Source organism: Patagioenas fasciata, chromosome 29 (assembly GCF_037038585.1).
Source record: "Patagioenas fasciata isolate bPatFas1 chromosome 29, bPatFas1.hap1, whole genome shotgun sequence".
Lineage (NCBI taxonomy): Eukaryota > Metazoa > Chordata > Aves > Columbiformes > Columbidae > Patagioenas > Patagioenas fasciata.
The window spans coordinates 1,892,949-1,907,993 of NC_092548.1; the positions used below are offsets into that span (position 1 = coordinate 1,892,949).

At 49.2% G+C, this 15,045-nt stretch overlaps 1 protein-coding gene across 1 annotated transcript; it reads left to right on the top strand.

Annotated features, from left to right (window-relative positions):
- Nucleotides 1-3,594: 3,594 nt before the first annotated feature.
- Nucleotides 3,595-13,932, top strand: LOC136113859 (ral guanine nucleotide dissociation stimulator-like 1). The gene is made up of 12 exons (XM_071800102.1): nucleotides 3,595-3,686; nucleotides 5,653-6,117; nucleotides 7,791-7,999; nucleotides 8,455-8,532; nucleotides 8,966-9,150; nucleotides 10,112-10,236; nucleotides 10,887-11,102; nucleotides 11,334-11,437; nucleotides 11,588-11,696; nucleotides 12,054-12,140; nucleotides 12,451-12,483; nucleotides 13,128-13,932. Exons 1-12 carry the CDS (start codon nucleotides 3,651-3,653, stop codon nucleotides 13,233-13,235), a joined length of 1,755 nt encoding a protein of 584 aa, XP_071656203.1. The 5' UTR covers nucleotides 3,595-3,650; the 3' UTR covers nucleotides 13,236-13,932.
- The last annotated feature ends 1,113 nt before the right edge of the window (nucleotides 13,933-15,045 follow it).

A 15,045-nucleotide genomic window follows, 5' to 3' on the forward strand; every position in this document is an offset into this window, starting at 1 on the left:
TTATTTAATGTTTCTATAAAAATACGTAAACATTTTTCCAGTATTTTTTGATCTGGAGTTACTAGGATTAATATTTAAGCTTTATATAACACATAATCTTTATTTAATATTTATATAATAAATACTTGAACTTTATTCCACCAATTCTCGTCTGGAGTTAGTAGATTTTAGTGTTTGATCTCTAGATAATATTTGATCTTTATATGATATTTAATCTTCATATAATATTGAATGTTTCTATAATAAATGGATTAACTTTTGACCACTAATTTGTGTCTGGAGTTAATATATTTTAATGTTTGATTTTGTATTCTATTTAATCTTTATTTAATATTTAATACTTATATAATAAATATGCAAACGTTTTCCCACCAATTCTTGTCTGGAGTTAGTAGATTTTAATGTTTGATCTTTAGATCATGTTTGAGCTTTGTATAATATTTAATGTATCTATAATAAATAGATGAACTTTTTAACACTATTTTGTGTCTGGAGCGAATGTATTTAAATATTTGATCTCATGTAACATTCCATCTCTCTATAACCTTTAATGTTTCTATGATAAATACGTCAACTCTTCCCGCTCCTCAGTGTCTCGTTCATCTCTTTTCCTCTCTGAGACTGCACCGCGGTCTGAGAGTTTCCACCTTTTCCCCGTTGTCTCCATCACGGCATTTGTTGCTCCTGGCAAAAAGACGACCCCGAATTTAAGCTGCCTCTTGCGTTCTGGTTGTACTTCAACTGCCCGGGGAGCCAGCACACTGTTGTCAGGTTGTCAGGTTCTGGTGACAGCCTTAGAACCGGGGACGTGCACCAACCCTGCCTGTGCCCTTGGTGTGAGCAGCTCCACTTGCTCCTCACCCTGGGGAAACTGCTCCTGGCTCCGGGTCTGTCACCCTCGCTGCGGGGTCTGCACCAGCCGGGGCTCCGGGGGCTTCGCTCTCGTGCTCCACAGCAGAGGACAAACCCCACGCTCACAGGAGAACACAATAACTCATGGAGCAGCTGAGCTTCACAGCAAAGGGGAAAAAGAGCAGAAAAAGAGCAGAACAGCGGAGAAGGGTTTGCACTGGCTCCTGCCTTCCCAAAACACAGTCAGTGCTGAGCAGGGAAAGCCCGGACAGCACCAGCCCAGGAGCTGAAAGCACAAGTGCGGTCACCTGCTGAAGTGAAGGGTGTTTGGGGTTGCACTGGGAAGCAGTTTTAGTCCTTCTGGGTGAGCAGCCTGGGTGGTGCTCACCGCATTGGGAAGAAGAAACCCAAATGAACAAACAAGTAGAATTTCTGGTAGATATGGGGGCAACACTAATGAAAACCTGGATAGAAGAAACTCCAACCCCATGATGGGAGGGACCTTTTCTTGTTTTGTTAACTACAGAAACAGCTGTTGGGAGGGCAGGGAAAGGATGGACACGCGTCTCTCGAGTTAGAGGAGCCCTGATGGAAGAAAGAATCTGGAAAGTAACTCAAGAACCAGGGGAACTGAAATTGAAGTTGACACGGGATTGGTGATGTAACTACTATTAGTGTTATTGATGTGAATGCCCAGTATAAATGAAAATGAGAATGGCTTAATAGCTAAATGTGTTGAACCGAGTTGTATATGTAATTCTCATTTTATATCTGATGTTTAGGTTGTAAATGGACTGTGGTATAAGCATATCCACAAAGGGAACTTACCGACAGGATTGTGTAAGAAATGTCTAAGAACAGAAGATAAGGAAACCGGGGCTCGGTTGAGGATTCCAGTTGCCGCTGGAAGAATAGAAAAAGAATAGCGGAGAATGGTGGGAGGTATTTACGGAAGGGGTGAATGGGAATTTAGAGCCCACCAGTGATGAGGAGAACAGAGTGCAGACAGAGAAACCACATTCCGTGTTGCTCCTGTTGTTCCTGGGAAGTGAAGGCCAAGAGTTGGGAAACGATAAAAAGTCGCCACGCTAACGGTAAAAACAGGAAAGGCGGGGACACGGCCCTTGCTGCCGAGAAGATGACGAACTCGGCTGCGGCTGCAGCCTGGTCGGCCAGAGAGGCAGAGGGTGCAGAACCCTGGACCTGATCCCCTTGCTGGCAGTGGTGACTTATTGTTCCCAACTTAGCCTGGCCAATCCCTGTACCAAGTGCTACGAGCGTGTGAGAATAGGGAGACTAACCCAATATGTTCTACATTATCACGCTCCTATTAATTCTGGATGTTATGATAGAACAAAATTGGAGAAGTGTGAAATCCAAGGGCAGGAATGATGGGTAGCAACTAACCTAGAGAAAGGCGGACTCGCTGTAGGCTGTGTCTCCTGCCCTAGGGGAGAACAGAGCATCTGTTTTACACAAGGTGGTGAGTGGGGCTATTCAGACGGGGGGGAGTGCAAGATCAGTAGAAGGAGGAGTTAGTTAAGAGTGCCACTCAGGAATTAAAAGGAAAGCAAGAGCAACAGAAATTGGTACAGAACAGCAGTGATTGGTATGAGGAAATAAGGCAAAAAGACAAAGGATTACAATTACCGACAGCAGGGAAAAACCTGTTTATAGATCTTATGGAAAAGACAGCCCGAGAATTAAATGTCACCTCGTGCTGGATATGTGGGGGGTCTCAAATGACTGAATACGTTGGACGAACCCCTTGTCAGTTAGCGTTGAGGGCAAATTCGTCAAGTACCTCTATTCCTCCCACTTGGTGGCCAGGTCCACCTAATGGATATTGGTCTCGAAACTGTAGCCTGGTGGAAGAAAATAGGGTTCGTGATAGTATGTGCATTTCTGCGTTTACTGTTTGTGCCGTGCATGATCCCGTGCTTTATTCAGTTACTACATTCAGCAGTCCAAGGCATGCAAATCTCAGCCATGCCTATCGATCCTGAAATGGCAGCAAAAGGAACGGGGTATAAATTAATGATTTTAGGCAGGTGCTGGCTAACTTTGAAGTCAAAGCACGAATCAATGGGATAAAAAGCAAAAAGGGGAACTGTGAGAAATGCAGCTGTGGTTCGTGCTGAGAAGATGTTTAATGTTTACAGATATAACCAAATGGGGCACGGGCTCTGAACCTGGAAAAGGAAAAGGTGGTGAAGTTCTATGTAAAAAGTTAGGAAACTTGTTTATGAAGTTATATTGATAGAGGGAAATAACATTTTAAAGGGTTAACCAACTACATAGTAAGAGCCTACTAACGAACTAACACTTTAAGCCACAGAATGAATATCTAGTTCAGAACTGTATGTAAGCAATTGTGCTAGGAATCTTTAAAGGGCCAGGAGTAAAATCCCAGCGCGCGGTGCGTGTGCGTGAAGCAGCTCCGGGAGCGCTCGCCCCGGGCTCTGCCGCAGCACACGTTGTGTTCCACGCACAGTCTGATGCCCACGCTCCCGGCTCGGTCCGTCTGTCCCGCTCCCGGCGCCTTGTCCGGCTGAGCAAGGGCTCGGACTGCGGGCGGGCTGAGGGCGGGGCAAGGGGGCGCGCGCGGAGCGGCGGCGAGCTGCGATTGGCCGGCTGCGGGCGGCGCGTGCCGCCGCGAGGCCGCGTCCGGTCGCCGTGGTGCCGGCGGAGCCGTCGCCGCCGTTGGCGTGGGGGCGAGCGGTCGGTGCGAGAGAGAGCGGGAGTGCGGGGCTGGCGGAGCCGGCAGCAGCCCTGCCTGCGGACGCGGACACAGCGCCATGTGCGGGATCGGCTGCGGGCCCTGCTGCGGACGGGTATGAGCGAGCCGGGCCCCGCCGCCCGGCCTCCCCCGGGGCCGCGGGGCACACGGGGCCGGGGGTGGGGGGGCAGCTCCGAGTGGCGAGAGCAGGGAGCTGGTGACTGCACAAGTGACGGGACGGGAGGAAACGGCCTCCAGTTGGGCGGGGGAGGCTCAGGTTGGCTATTGGGAACATTTCCTCCCAGAAGCGGGAGGGAGTGCGGTCTGGGTGAGCGGGCAGTGAGGTGACTGCGAACTGGCTGAGGGGAAGAAGCCAGAGAGTCGTGGTCAATGGGGTGGCGTCCAGTTGGAGGCCTGGATCTCATGCAGTGCCTCAGGGGTCAGTGCCGGGGCCTGTATTATTCAATATATTCATCAAGGATTTGGATGAGGGACTAGAGTGTCCTGTCGGCAAGCTTGCTGGTGACACCAAGCTGGGAGGAGTGGCTGATACACCAGAGGCTGTGCTGCCATCCAGAGACCTGGACAGGCTGGAGAGCTGGGCAGGGGAAAATTTGATGAAATATAACAAGGGAAGGTGTAGAGTCTTGCATCTGGGCAGGAACAACCCCAGGTTCCAGTGTAAGTTGGGGAATGACCTGTTAGAGAGCAGTGTAGGGGAAAGGGACCTGGGGGTCCTGGGGACATTTATTCATCTTTCAGATGAATAAATGTAATATGATCAAGACCTCACCTTTTACGGAAAGCACTTCTGATGTCTAAACAAGAGATGTGTTAATGATGCAGCAATAACAATTTCCATTTTGTCCGTTATATAGAAGGTATTTGTTTTGTACTCAGAAGCAGTGATTTTATTTCTGAGCACAAAATTCGACCACCCCACCTCCCCCCACTGCCCCCCTCTCCCCCCAGAAAACCCCAAACCCTACACAGGTAAATTGTCCCTTTAGTGCTAAAAAATGTAATAGTTCTTTTTGTAGTTTCACTTCATAAAAGGGATTTATGTAATGCTTTCTCATTTCTTAAAAGGCATGGCTAAAAAAAAGAGATTAAATTTGAAATATAGTGTGATATATCACACTGAGGAAGGAAAACCACGAGCCAGCACTGGGCCCTTGTGGCCAGGAAGCCAATGGTACCTGGGGTGGGTTAGAAGGGGGTGGTCAGTAGGTCAGAGAGGTTCTCCTGCCCCTCTGCTCTGCCCTGGGGAGACCACACCTGGAATATTGTGTGCAGTTGTGGCCCCTCAGTTCCAGAAGGACAGGGAACTGCTGCAGAGAGTCCAGCGCAGCCACCAAGATGCTGAAGGGAGTGGAGCATCTCCCGGGTGAGGAAAGGCTGAGGGAGCTGGGGCTCTGGAGCTGGAGAAGAGGAGACTGAGGGGGGACTCATTCCTGGTGATCAGTATGGAAAGGGGCAGTGTCAGGAGGATGGAGCCAGGCTCTTCTCAGTGACAACCAGTGACAGGACAAGGGGTGACGGGTACAAACTGAGACACAAAAGGTTCCTCTTAAATTTGACAAGAAACTTCTTCATGGTGAGGGTGTCAGAGCCTGGCCCAGGCTGCCCATGGGGGTTGTGGAGTCTCCTTCTCTGCAGACATTCAAACCCGCCTGGACCCCTTCCTGTGGAACCTCAGCTGGGTGTTCCTGCTCCTGGATGAGCTTTCCAGGTCCCTTCCAACCCCTGACATTCTGGGATTCTGGGATTCTGTGAAAGGGTTATTAGACATTGGAACAGGCTGCCCATGGCAGCGGTGGGGTCACCATCCCTGGAGGGGTTTAAAAGGGACATAGATGAGGTCCTGAGGGACATGGGGCAGTGCCAGGGGTGGGTTGACGGTTGCACTCGATGGTCTCTTCCAACCAAAATGTTTCTATGATCCTATCTATTTTTTGCATTGTAATAGTGTCTGAATTTCAGGGTTCATGTGATCTTGTCCCGGTACTTTTGCAAGGACGTTAAAAGTAAATGTGTTGCTATCTGCAATTCAAAACTGTTTTTCCGTTGTTTTCTAACAGGCTCGGAACTTCCCCTTTCGGAACCTGTCTCTTTGGAGATGCTGGAGAAGACCAAGGAGGAGGACACCCAGGCAGAAGAGAGACGAGGAAGATGTGGAGTCTCTGCACAGCCTTGAGGAGACTCTGACCAAGCCAACCAAGGAAGAAGTGGAGAGCCCAGAGTGTACTGAGGAGCCTCCAGAGCGCGTTGAGGAGACTCCAGAGCGCATTGAGCAGACTCTAAGCGAGACAAGAGAGGAAGATGTGGAGACTACAAGCAAGGTATCAGACAAAGACGCAGAGACTCCAGAGCGCGTTGAGAACGGTCTAAGCAAGGCAACAGAGGAAGACACAGAGACTGCAGAGTGCACAGAGGAGACTCCAAGCGAGCCAACTGAAGAAGACGTGGAGACTCCACAGAGCCTGGAAGAAAATGTGAGGAACCAACCTGGGGAAGACGTGGAGGTTCCACAGAGCGTTCAAGAGGCAAGTCACTGGTGCACAGACAGTTCTGTATGACTTAGGGATATTTTAGAGTTAAAAGAGGTAAAAAAAAACCAGAAAAGCAACCCCCAAAAAAACCCCAAACCCCAGCTTCCCCAAACCAGGATTTGGTTGCACTGCACTCAGATCCTTTCTAATTGAGTTGTTGCTGTGCTTAAGGCTATGGTAGTCAGTAAAGCCCTGAAACTTTAATTATTCAAGTGGTATGTATGCAGAAAAAGCATTATGTGGTTGCAGGGGGACCAGTATATGTATTTCTGAAGTTAATTGTTACATCTGTTTTCAATTCTCTAGTGCTTTGCTCCTCAACATGTATCAGCATGTTAATACAGCGGCTGTTAGTGGTGGGGTTCAGGAGATCTGGACTCTCTGGTTTAATTCTTACCTCTTTCATTGACTTGTGCAGTAAGTTGTGCACTCAGCTCCTCTCTGCTTTCAGTTAAAAGCCCAAAAAGGCCCAGGTAACTGAAGGCAGCTAAAAAGTGGCAACTGAAGTGAGCGTTGTTGAGGTGTTGTGAGATCCTGGTGCTGGCATGCTGGTGTCTGCAGCCTGCGCTTGTGCAGGGACCATGTTCCTTTCTCTCTGACTTGTTTCTCTTGGCCCTTTTCCTGGCAGAGCACAACTGAGGATGGAGCTGAAGACGCACAAGAAGGAGCTGTTGACTGCGACAGCCTGAGAAGAGCGCAGATCCAGCAGACTGACAGCGAAGGAGCAAGATGGCTCGGGGTGAGTAAAGCTGGCATGGTGGCCAAGCCCCCAGCTGATCAAAGTGTCCTCACTTCATTGCAATCGGTGCAGCTGTGGCAGTTTGAGCCAGAGGGTCAGGAGGTGGGTAGAACTTTCATGTTATGTTGCGATGTTTCTACATTTTCTTCAGGATCCAAGGCAATAATATAAGAACTTGCTTTGGTGTGGTGTCCAGGTTGGTAGTATAGAGACTTTGAGTGGCAGATTTCCCATCTCTGCCTCCTGTTTTTACCGGGAGAAACAGCAGAAAGTATTTTTGACCTCCTGTACATTTTCCAGCTGATGGGAAGAGTTCTTAGTGATGCTGCATTTGTAGAGTGATTTGGAGGCTTTTCAGCTGAAAAGCGTTGGCTGGTAGTGGATGTGTCTGAGAGAAATGCAGCTCTAACTGAAAATTTCATAGAACCCGTGTTGAAAGGAATACAACTGTTTTTGTTCATTTTGAGTGAGTTGGGCTTTATTACCAATTCCTTTAAGTACTGAGAAGCTTGAAACCTTGCTTAGTATTTTCTTGTAGAGGTTGGAGTAAGTGAAGGAACTTAGATCTTTCATGCTGCAAGAAGTCTGAGAAACCTTTCTTAAACTTCTGGATGCTAAGAAAGCATCCGGGGTTTTTGAATGGTTGGCCCTGTTATGAGAGAATGGTCAGTTTCAAAGGCAACCAGGAGATTACAGCTTAAGCACTGGAAACACTTGGCTGTTTCAATAAGAAATGTCTTGATTGTCCTCCAGTATTTGATACAGCATTTGGTGTTTGGAGAGCCCAAACCGACAAAATTGTTTAGTAACTAGAGATGGACTGTTCCTGTGAAAAGGTGGAATGGAATCTGTGTTTCGTTGTGCAAGCTCTGTCGGGGCTCTGGCTTCTGTCTGAGTTTTGTGCTTTGTCTTTGTTTCCACTTTGTAGGCTGAAGGGGACCAGTTCCCTGCAGGACACACTGTCAGCCCGGACGAGACGTGCAACAGCAGGGCCCTGAAAGCTGGAACTTTGGAAAAGCTGGTGGAGACGCTTCCGACGGCCTTTGCCGATAATGACTTCACATACATCAGCATCTTCCTCTCCACGTACAGGGCCTTTGCTTCCACCAGCACAGTCCTGGAACTGCTCCTGGACAGGTGAGAGCCGGGACAGAATGGAAACTGAGCCGTCATTTATTATACACGACAGGGGGACGTTGACAGAAAAGAATCCTGCAAAATTCAGGATTTCAGCGTAAACACACCATGTGTAAATGCACGTTGCCCACATCCCAAATCTCATTAAAGCTTAAGCGCCAGGTGGGGAAAGCGTGCGTGGTCTGACCGCTAAGGAACCAAACTGGGACCGACACAAGAAAACCAATACAGCTTGTCCCTTAAAAAAAGACCAGTGCACGGGGGATATGTGCAAACCCTTCATCTCTGCCGCAGCTTCCCCAGCCACGGTGGAATTGTCCAGCATGAAGCCCTTGTCTTCATGCCAATTGTATATGAATATGCCAATATCTATATGTTTATGCCAATTGTATATGGATTACGCTGTTTGGGTTGCTCAGTAGAGGTTCCTCTAAACAGCCATCTCATTTTTTCAGATACGGAAACCTGGAGATCTCGGGCTCTGAAGAACATGGAACCCAGAATTCCCCCGGATCCAGCACAGTGCTCAGGACGTAAGTTTGGTTTTGCAGCGCCCAGCGAGCCCCAGTCAGGGTTCGGTGCTGGAGCGGGACGTGGGCAGCAGAGCTGTTGTTTCATTTGACAATTCACAGCCCTGTTTGCTTCAAGGAGCTTGTGTAAAGGCCAAGTATCAGCTGTCTCATAACACATCCAATAATACAACGCAGAGAAAATATGAATGACTGCGCTGGTTTCTCAAGGTGTAATTGAAGAAGCAGCCTTTAGTTTCCTATGAAGTATTATCTTAATAATATTTCTTGCCTAAAAAGAACAAATTAAATTCTGTGCTCACAGAAGTGTCCATACTGCCCTCACGTGGGGGATGAATGTCTCAGTGTTCCTGTTGTTATATTAGGTACAGATCCATGCGATTGCATCAATACCTGCTGCATACAACCCATGTGTTCTCTCTGAATTTGCTCACAGTGCGATGGCATCGATTTTACAAGCCTGGCTCGACCAATGTGCCGACGATTTCCGAGAGCCGCCCGACTACGTGTGTCTGCAGAAGGTGCTGAGTTATCTGAAGAAGAACATGCCCGGCTCTGACCCGGAGAAGAGGGCGCAGAACCTCCTGGAGCAGTTCCAGAAAGAAGAATGGGAGAATGATGGTAAAGTACCTTTCTCTGCTGTCTGTGTGTTCTCCCAGCGTCAAGCCTGACACATCCCCTTATCCAGGGCACAAAGCTTCCTGTGCCGTGAGCCGAAAAGTCGTAAGAGCTCACGTGGTATGTGAATGAGTACTGGAATCAACTTCCAGCCTTAGTAGGCAGACTGAGTTCTACTACATGCATTTTTCTCACGTTACCTGCGTGTTTCTCAGACCCCGTTGGCTCTGGAGCGCATAACGGTAGGACTGGTGTGCAGAAAAGGCCCAGGTTTAGACTTAGTGCTGCGGCAGCCAAGGCTGCTGATCAATTCTGTACAGCCCTGCAGCCCTGAATCCAGCTCTGGTTTAGTGCCGAGTCCAGCCCAGGGCGTCCGGGGGCCTGTCCTGAAGCTGCTGGAGCCACGATTGGTTTCGTATATTTTGCATTACTTTCTCTCCTCATCAGTAGTACTAGCAAAGCACGTTTTAACTTTCCAACTGGTCTCTCTCCCTTCTCCTCCTCTTCCCTTGAAACGTGGACATAAGAGCATTCTCAGCGTAATATTTTGGGGGTATAACTGCAGTCTTGTCTCTTTGCAGTTCAGCTGTTTTTCAGAGTATAGAATGCGTAAATGCTGACAAGCAGATTATCAAAGTTCTGCAGTGTTAATAAGGAGTTGTTGTGGGGGGGTTGGTGGGTTTGTTCTTCCCAAAGAATGGTTAGTGAATGGGTTAAGGCACTTCTCAGCTAAGAGACCCTGAACAGCTCAGTTCTCCCTATTTCTTTTTCTTCTACCTTCTCTTTGCCCATTTAATCTTCTGGACCTTCTCTATCTCCCTAAAATATGCAGCACGGTGAGGCCGTTACCCCAGGCAGGTCCCTTTGCATGTTCTGTTCTTCTATGTAGTGATTTTCCAAATACCTGCTTTGATTACTTGTTTTCTGTATAAATTCACTGACTCGTGTTTTCCCCGCTGGCCAGACGCGTTCCACAGCCTTTCTCCCTGCACCCCGGACGAGGAAGAGGAACTGGAGATCAGCGGCCCAGAAGAATTCTCGCTGTTCCAAGAAGACCTGGTGGCAGAACAGCTGACATACATGGACGCGGTATGTAGATCATACGTATTACTTGAAATGCTCGGGGAAAGAGTTCTGGGCTTCTCATTGTTTGTTTGTTTGTTTTTTAACTTATATCGGTGTAAGTCTGTTGTTCCAGAACCGCTCTGTTGCTGGGACACAGAGCGCAGCTCTGCTTGGTTATCCAGACTTGCTTCATTGATTGGGCTTTTCCTTCAGTTCTTCTGAAGGTGTTTGTCTTTTTGTTATACAGTGTGGATGTAGACTGTGTGGCCTCTTTTGCAAAGTTTAACATTTGACCCCTCAGAAATAGCGTATTTTGACTGTATCTTAGGCTACCTCACCTGAAGATGTAGAAGTACTTTGTAACTGTAGTGCTCCGATTTGGCTTATTTGTATCGATCTCCTTCAAAAGTATCATGATATAGAAATCTTTCCCCCTGGTAATGTAAGTGATAGAAAGGTGTCTTTTATTTTTCCAGGACAGTTTAGCTGACAGTTCTTTTAGGGCGTCAGGCCTAAAGAGTTATACCAAAGTGTATATTTTAAACTGGAGAGAAAACCAATATTTCCCTTTTAATACCATACTGGATTCAGCTGCAGTTTGTACTGTAACCGTGCATTTCTTGCTGTGGGCAGTAGCGCTCCAGGCTGAGTTGGACACCTCTGTTTCCCTCTAGACACTCTTCCAGAACGTTGTGCCCCACCACTGCCTGGGCTGCATCTGGTCCCGAAGGGACAAGAAAGAGAACAAACAGCTGGCACAGAGCATCAGAGCCACCATCTCGCAGTTCAACGCCGTCACCAACTGCGTGCTCAGCACCATCCTGGAGAGCAAAGAATTAAAGACACAGCCAAGAGCGAAGATCTTGGAGAAGTGGATCCGTATCGGACGTGTAAAGCGTTTATTCGCGACTGTTTAACGTTCCTTGTGCGGGTGCCGTGGAGCTGGGAGGGGACAGGGGGGTTGTAGCGGGGAGTGATATTTTTGATGCTCAGTATTTGTAGAGCTGCCCGCTTAGCAGGGAGAATGTGCAGCAAGCAGGACACGGGGCAGACAGAAGAGCACTGACTATTGGTGATGCTGACGTTTAACGCTCCTGTGTTTCTAACCGCTCCTTTCACAGCAATGTAGGATCCTGAACAACTTTTCGTCTCTGAAGGCCATCGTTTCCGCCTTGCAGTCCACCTCGGTTTATCGCCTGAAGAAGACCTGGGCCTGCGTTCCAAAGTAAGGCTGTGCAGTGTGTCACTGGATGTGTTTTGGTGCTTTTATCTTTTCTGTGCCCAACTGTTAACGATTCTTGAGAAAAAAATTGTACCCTGGTCTGATTCAGAGTGCTTACAAACAACTTAAATCATTGAATCTTTTCCTGTACAGGGACACAATGCTGATGTTCGAAGAGCTTTGCGAAATCTTCTCCGACTGTGACAACTTTGCGACGAGCAGGGAGCTGCTGCTGAAGGGGGGAATGAGCTTGAGTTGCCAGGTTGTGATCTCACCCAAAGCCGAGCTCAGCCCTGTTCCTGACCAATGAGCTCCCGTATGCGGTGCTTTGGGGAAGACGGGTCTGTAAATCCCGGCTTTTCTGCTGGGGCGAGAGGTGCCGCACAGCGAGATTTGACGCAGAGGAGTTACGCATGAGCACTTTGGCTTATATACCGCTCTGCGCAGACATGAACCGCTGGCTGAGATACCAAGGATGATGTCGTGAAAGCATCATTTACAAGAGCGCTGTTTGGTGAAGCAGACTAGTTGTGTTTTGTTTGCTTCCACAGGAGTATTCTAATTAGTATAATTATGACTTCTCAGTCAATTAATCCACCATTGCTCTGACCGTTTGCAGGGAGTCACACAAGGCACGGTACCTTACCTGGGTACCTTCCTCACTGACCTCGTCATGCTGGACACAGCCCTTCAGGACTATCTCGAGGTAACTTGGGGCAATTTTTGGAATCCTAAATCTCCTCCCTCCCTTGCAGACACTGTGTCTGCTCCTGCACCTTCCACTGGGTGCTAGTGCAGTTCTTAAAAAGAGAGGAATGTATTTAACAAATAGACTCAGGTACACGAGTGCTGTGGCTTATCCTAGAGCTGGAAACGGGTCTTTGTAGAGGCCTTTGGTCAGGGCAGCTCTGGCCTGTCCCTTGGTGTCACTACTTCATCCTGTTCATCCTGTTTGTGATCAACTCCAGCCGAGCCTGTGCTCTTCTCCTCTGATCCCTTCTCTGTCCTTCCAACAGGGCGGCCTGATCAATTTTGAGAAGCGGCGAAGGGTAAGCGGAACGGTGACTGTTCTGTGATCGTTAGTGCCTGACGCTCTCTGCTAGAGCGTTCTCTTGGCGAGGCCTGTTGTCTTTGCTGGGCGTATCCAACAGCCGCTCACGTTACTCAGAGGGTGAGGAAGGAACAGTCCCCGGCACGCTGTGAACCTCTGCCGGGCTGTGCGGGGCGGCGCGGGAAGAGAAATTCCTTTTAGATGCGGGCAGCAGGGGAAGAGGAGCCGCAGGGCACTCGCTGCCGCGGGAGTTACGTCTGGGGCACGTTCCCCCCGTTTGGTGTTCACGGGAACACGTTACACGAGCGTGTTCTGTGTGCTGGGAGCGCATCAGACCTGCTGGCGTGAGACCTTTGCTGGCCACAAGATGCAGTCTGTGACCATCTTCCTTGTGCTGCAGTAAATAGTTGTGGGTCAAAGGTGCAGAGAGCGAAGCGGGTACCTGGGACCGAGAAATCAAGGCTGAGCGTTGCCTTCCAGCCTGAGCCTTGTTGGTCAGAGATCAGTAGGAGCGAAGGTGCCGGGGTTTCCTCTGTCCGAGGGCAGTTTGTCCTGGATCTGTTGCTGCGTGTGTTTAGTGTATTAACGAGACTGGCTTGATTTTTCTAATTAGAATTCCTATTTTATTATTTGTTTTCTTAGGAGTTTGAAGTAATCGCACAAATGAAGCTGTTGCAGTCCTCATGTAACAGCTATTGCGTGACAGGAGATGAGAAATTCGTGCAGTGGTTTAGGAGGCAGCGGCATTGAAGTGATGAGGAGAGGTAGGGTCTCAGCCCAGCTGGCGAAGCAGCTTTTCTTCCCCCGCAGGCAGGTTCAGGTTCTCTCAGCCTTGAGCTCTGCGCTGCCAGGAGCTGCTCCCGGAGAGTGGAAATACACACGCACAGAGCTGCGCTCCTCCTCGTGGGGATGAACCCTCTGGGACGTGGGAGTGACCCAGGGCTTCTCAAATATGGCCACTTTGAGATATTTAACTAACGGTATTGCCTGTTCTGCAGTTTCCGTCTGTCACGTGAAATCGAAGGAGCAGCTCCTGACCAGAGCACCGCAGCGGGCAGAGCTCAGAAGAGCGTGGTGAAGAGATTCAGCCTGTGAGTACAACGGGGAGGGGGTTTGGTGTGTGAATATGAACTGGAATAAATCAAACACCAGCTGACAAACCTGGCTGGGGATCCAGAGCACTGCAGTGCTGCGAGGAGACAGCGCCAGCTAGAAATACGTATTGCTGTTGTCTCTTTCTATTGGTGTAAGTAGCCAGGAGGGTTATCGACTAAAGACTTCAGAAATAACTCTAAGGTGTCAAACAAAGGAACAATTTTAGTGCTGGATTATAAATTCAATTCAAATTTGCAGCAGCAAAACAGAGCAAATAAGGATAGAGTCTAATTTGCTATACACACACAAACAATAGGCCACTCGGGATAGGAAAACACAACAGCAGGTCAGATTGTTGAAGCAAGTGACAGCTGTGCTCAGCCCAGCTCTGTTGTGCTTTCTTTTCTCCCCTAGGCCGTTCCTGGGCTTGGGGGTGAGCGCCCACAGCACCCCCGTCAACGCGCAGCCCAAACCTGCTCCAGGTGGGAGCTCTGGGGACAGCACCGTCACCATCGTCCCTCCCACCGACACTGCTGAGGAGCCTCAGCACAAGGTAGGGCCCGGGCCCTGTGTTCAGCACAAACAGCCTGTGCGAGGCTGCTGACGCTGCCGGCGGCCCCAGGCGCTTGCCCAAGCCTGTGGATCTTGACTGGAGCGTTGCTGGCAGTGGAATGGAGGGACCTGAGCTCTGGGAAAGGCGATTTTGGGGGGAGGGCTCATGTACATCAGCCCAGCCTAATTCTGGGGCAGGCAGAGCAGCTGAGCAAGTGAGAAGCAGGTGAGGTCAGAGCTCACCAGCCCTGTGGTTTGACCTGCCAGGAACTGCCCAGACCAAGCCTGGGCTGGGCTGGGTTCCGTTCCCAGGGAGCTTTGTCCTGCAGACTCTGCTCTCTTGACCTAAGCTGCCTTAACTGGGTTGCCGAAGCCCTTGTTAAGGCTGTTGTGCTGAAGAGTGTCATCTTTAGCTTTTGGATCTTTGAAATTCAATGGTAATGAATGTGTTTGATCTCGTCTCCCCCCTTGCTGCCATCTGATGACAAGTGCTCCAAGAAGTGCCCCGGCCCCGTGACTCCCGTTCCATCAAAAGAAGTGCCGCCAGTCCTGCCAGTCTACAACCAGCAGAGCGGAGAGAGCTGCGTCATCCGCACCAGCGTAGAAGAGGACAGAAGCGGCAACATCTACAGGAGCATCCTGGTGAGCGGTGGGAACAGCAAAGCGCTGTTACTGTGGGTGGTGTTTTCACCCCAGGTGACTTGAATGGTGCTTTTAGTTTCGGAAACACCTATTCCCCGATCAGACCTCCTTGACAGGGAACGTGACCGATGTTACAAATCAAAACATGTGGAGCAGGGGATGAATGAGAGGTTTGCAAAGAGCATCTCTCAGGGTTTCTGGCCTTGAAATTGAAGCTTGTATTTGATCAACAATGCCAAGGGAAGCACTCTGAGCAAGTGCCGGCTTTGCT